This window comes from Gobius niger (genome assembly GCF_951799975.1).
Source record: "Gobius niger genome assembly, chromosome: 9".
NCBI classification, from domain to species: Eukaryota; Metazoa; Chordata; class Actinopteri; order Gobiiformes; family Gobiidae; genus Gobius; species Gobius niger.
Genome location: NC_136860.1, coordinates 1849990 through 1855051, shown reverse-complemented (window position 1 = coordinate 1855051; position 5062 = coordinate 1849990). Strand labels below are relative to the sequence as shown.

Sequence of the window (5062 nt, the reverse complement as noted above, 5' to 3'; positions counted from 1 at the left end):
AGTCTACTTCACAAAAATGAGAGTCAGCGTGACCCAGTTGTTGAGGACTTTGTGATGAGTCGTATCTTCTCTTAAACGTTGCAAAAACAAAAGATATGATCGTCGACTTCAGGAAGAGCGCACTTCCACATGACTTAACTGATATAAAGGGACAAACAGTGGAGTGTGTGGAGTCCTACAGGCATCTTGGAACAATTATAGATTGTAAACTGAATTTTAATGAAAACTGTGCTGTTGTTTGAAAACTGTGCTGTTGTTTGAAAGGTCACCAACGACTGTATTGTCTTCGGAAACTGTCCTTCTTTCATGGAGATAAAACTGTGATGACACTTTTTATCGGGCATTCATCGAAGCGACCCGAGCTTTCTGCCTGGTCGCCTGGTACGGGAGCTCCCCTGAATCAGCTGGTCCAGTAAAGTCATCGGCCTCAGACCAGTTTGGACTTTCTGCATGATAAACAGAGGAAAGCACGAAGCATCGTAAAAGACACTGAGCATCCTTTGCATTCAGAGTTTCGATTACTTCCATCTGGGCGTAGGTTTTTGATCCCAATAAGCCACACGAACCGTTTTAAGAAAAGCTTTTAACCAAACCTAGCCTATCTTTAAACTACATGTTTTCACCTGCAGCATCTCGGCTTAAGATCGTCTATAAAAACGCTGGTTGGTGCCAGAAACATTGCGTAAACATTTGACGATACAAAGACATTGTCCTTTGAGTCTTTCGGTTCAGTTTCACATAAACGCCGAGGTGATTTCGGACGACACCGAAGTCCGATTGGAGACTCCGATTCGCGGCACCGTCTTCTTCCTGGCGATCCCGACCTTCCTCAGGATCTTCATGAACCTGCTCCTGAACTTCTCGCCGACGAAGGCGTAGAGCACGGGGTTGACGCAGCAGTGGAGCAGGCCCAGGCTGTGCGTCCACAGCATGGCCTGGTCCGCCGCCAGCCACGCGGGGCAGCCATACGGCACCAGCTTCGTCCGGAAGAACGTGTCCGCCATCACCGCCACGTGGTACGGCGTCCAGCACAGCAGAAACCCCATGACCACGAAGACGATGACCCGCATGGCGCGCTGCTTCTGGAAGCCTCCGCGGATCTGCAGCAGGCGGCGGATCGTCACGCCGTAGCAGACCAGCATGACGCCTAACGGGACCAGGAAGCCCAGCGTGTGGCGCAGGAGCCGGGTCGCCAAACGCCAGGAGGCGGCGCTGGCCGGGTCGAAGCGCTCGCCGCAGACGATCTGACTGGAGTTCTGCGACGCGTAGGCGGAGCTGAAGAGTCCGGGCAGCGACAGGAAGGCGCCGAGCAGCCACACGGCGGCGCACACGGCCCAACTCAGCAGCTTCCTGTTCATGCGCCGCGCCTCCATCGCACGCACGATCACCAGGTACCTGAGGGTACACAAGTATTTATATATATGTACAAGCTCCTAAGTATTTTATCTGGAGCTGGACACGTTTATAGGATACCAGTACTTTAACCATACTTGGTTTTCGATACCGATACCTGAACGTTACTTTTCCCGATACCTGAACGATACTTTTCCCGATACCTGAACGTTACTTTTCCCGATACCTGAACGATACTTTTCCCGATACCTGAACGATACTTTTCCCGATACCTGAACGTTACTTTTCCCGATACCTGAACGATACTTTTCCCGATACCTGAACGTTACTTTTCCTGATACCTGAACGATACTTTTCCCGATACCTGAACGTTACTTTTCCCGATACCTGAACGATACTTTTCCCGATACCTGAACGTTACTTTTCCTGATACCTGAACGATACTTTCCTGATACCTGAACGATACTTTTCCTGATACCTGAACGATACTTTCCTGATACCTGAACGATACTTTTCCTGATACCTGAACGATACTTTCCTGATACCTGAACGATACTTTTCCTGATACCTGAACGATACTTTTCCGATACTTATACTAGACTATGTGTCGTCTAGAACCAGAAAACAGAACAATAATGTGTGGAGGATTTGCAAATTTATCAGGTTAATCTCCAATGTCAAGAAATGTGTGAAAAATAGGGCAAAGATTTGTTAAAAAAAAAACTTGGGGGAACAAGGGAAAATATTTGTACTAGAAAATTAACAAAAATTGGGCAAAAATAGGGAATAATTTGAGTAAAAAAATTGAAAATATAGGGAGAAATAGGGAAAATTATGGTTAAAAAAAATTGGGAAGAGAAAAAAAATACAGCAGGAAATTGAATAATTGGGGGGAAATAGGGAAAATATTTTAAATAAAAAATGAGCAAAAATGAGTGGAACAATTGAGAAAATAAAAACAAAATTGGGGCAAAATAAGAAAAAAAACTGTAAAATGTTGGGAAAACGGGGGAAACACTGGGCATTTTCTTTTTTTAAATGAACTTTTTAATAAATAAAGTCGTATGTGTGGAGATGATTAACCCCTTAACTCCCACCTGAACCGAGCACATTTTCTCCAGTTTGGCTTTACCCCAATCCAAAAGCTTCTGGAAAAAAGCTGTGAAAATAGCAACAAAACTGAGACAAAAACAATGATGGAAAAGTGACAAAAAAATTATAAAAAATTGACAAAGAAAATGTCAAAAAATGTGACAATTTTTTTTTTTTAATGACAAAAATTGATGAAAAAATGACAAAAGACAAAAATGTGAGAAAAAAATGACAAAACAGTTACAAAAATGAGTTGAATACCCAGCGAAAAAATGATGGAAAAAAACGTGATGACGTGAGGAAAAAGATCCTCTCGGTTCAGGCGGGAGTTAAGAGGTTAACAGATGATCAGTGAAAGTCTCACCTGTCGAGGCTGATGAAGGTGAGGAACAGGATGCTGGAGAAGAAGCTCAGCTCCTGGAAGACGGTGATGACTTTACAGGCGGCGTCTCCGAACACCCAGCCGCTCATGAGGGACGTGGCCCAGAACGGCAGCGTGGCGGCGAGCAGCAGGTCGGCGAGCGCCAGGTGCAGCAGGTACAGGTCTGACGGAGGCAGCGGCTGCTTGGTGATGGCGATGACCAGAGACACGCACAGGTTCCCGAGCACGGCCAGCAGGAACACCAGGCCGTAGAAGGTGGTGGTGAGGATCGTGGCCATGTCGGACATGGAGAAGTGCGGGCACGGCCGAGTGTCCGGGTCCGGCACGAAGACGCCCGAGTCGTTATACGTGAAGTTCAGCTCGTCGAAGATGGCGCCGAAGTCTGCGATAAAAGACGAGGTGAGTTCGTCTGGAGGCACAGAACGGACAGGTTTTAATAAAGTGTTTCTCCGTATGATCCATAATACGCTGTGGAGCTACAGATGTCATGACCACGGTCTGGATTGTTAACGCTCAACAGCTAAAAAACAGCGAGGCACTCAATGTGTTAAGATGGAGACTTTACAGCAACGTCAGGCCCGGGGGCCAAATCCGGCCCTCCAGGACAGAACCTCTGGCCCCTAAGATGATTTTGAGAAACATTATTATGCAAATAAGAGATCATATACATGATAAAGTACTCTAAAAATGCAGTATTTTTCAAATGTCCGGGCAGAACATCCCCCTTGGACATATGTAACGTAAAACAGTGACTCAAAAGTGGGTCGCGGAACCATTTTCAGTGGGTCAAGGGAACCGTTTTTTTTTCTTGCATGGAAACACACCAGAGTCTGTTAAAATTAATATTATTTGATTGTTTTGATCTCTTAACCCCTTAACTCACACTTGAACCGAGCACATTTTCTCCAGCTCGGCTTTACCCCAATCCAAAAGCTTCTGGAATAAAGGTGTGAAAATAGCGACAGAACTGAGACAAAAACAATGATGAAGATGTGACAAAGAAAGTGAGAAAACTTTGACAAAAAAGAGACGAAAAAATGACAAAAATGTGACAAAAGACAAAAAATTACAAAAAAGTGACCAAAAAAATTACAAAAAAGTGACCCAAAAAAAAGACAAAAAATGACCAAAAAAAGACAAAAAACTCACAAAAAATTACAAGAAAATGACAAAAAGTGACCAAAAAAATGACCAAAAAGTGACCAAAAAAATGACAAAAACTGACCAAAAAGACGGGATGCTTTACAGTTTTCAAATATTTAAAGAATCTTAAGAAATGTGGATTTAGCTCCATATAAAAGTGTCCATAACATCCTGAGCCGATTGTCGCCCCCAAAAAGGCAAATGAATAATTACAATGAGATAATACAAAACCCGATAATAAAACGGTCCTGAGTCGGGTTAACTATCATTTCTGTTGAGCGTAAATTAAAGGTTAATAATGTAAGAATGACTTACCCGACATGGTGATGGTGTCGCTGCTGCTGCGTCGCTGATGGAGACGAAAGAAAATGATTGAAAACTAAAAGGAAGGAGTTTTGTATCTCTCTCTCTCCTCCCTCTGACTTCTTACATCATTGTCCAGTCACTGCTGCTTTTTAATAAAGAGATGACAATGTTTCACTCCCCATCCAGGAAACTTCCTCAGATTGAGTTTACTTAGATCACACTGATGTTAATAAAGCCTTTAAATCTTTAAATCTCATGTTTGTCTAAGCTCCCTTCACTGTGGTTCCAGAGGATTTGACTTGAGTGACAGAAAAACGTGACTTCAGTGAATGTAACACGAGGTCTTGTTGCGCTGAAGTCATGAGTCACAAAAACCACAGGACGTCCCGAGTCATGAGAGTCGCTCAAACTGAAAGTGACGGGACTTTTCAAAACAAACAACTGGTCGACAATGACAAACCATTATTGACAAACCATTATTCCCCCGTTATAGAACTTCCAAACATGGCGGCGCCTCAGTGCGAGACACACAGGCAAAAATTGGCACACAAAAAATTGGGGGAACAAGGGGAAACATTAGTACAAACTGGGCAAAAATAGGGAAAAAATGGGAATAATTTCAGTAAAAAAATAGGAAAATATTGTTAGGAAAAAAATTGGGAAAAGGAGAAAAATATGCAGCAGAAAAAAGGAAAAATGGGAATAATTTGGGTAAAAATGGTTGGGAGGAAAATCAATTGAGGTAAAAATTGGAAAAAAATGGGGGGCAATATTTTAAATAAAAAA

The 5062-nt window shown here is 43.3% G+C and overlaps 1 protein-coding gene across 2 annotated transcripts; it reads right to left on the bottom strand.

Moving 5' to 3' along the window:
• Positions 1–665: 665 nt before the first annotated feature.
• LOC306967892 (C-X-C chemokine receptor type 1-like) lies at positions 666–4324 on the bottom strand. Of its 2 annotated transcripts, none has more exons than XM_079563086.1 (3): positions 4286–4324; positions 2810–3209; positions 666–1395 (listed from the first exon to the last, which is right to left on the bottom strand). In XM_079563086.1, exons 1-3 carry the CDS (start codon positions 4290–4292, stop codon positions 735–737), a joined length of 1068 nt encoding a protein of 355 aa, XP_079419212.1. In that variant the 5' UTR covers positions 4293–4324; the 3' UTR covers positions 666–734. The 2 variants fall into 2 exon arrangements, with proteins under 2 accessions (XP_079419212.1, XP_079419211.1); XM_079563085.1 differs by having other exon boundaries at positions 2810–3236; positions 4286–4323.
• Positions 4325–5062: the final 738 nt, after the last annotated feature.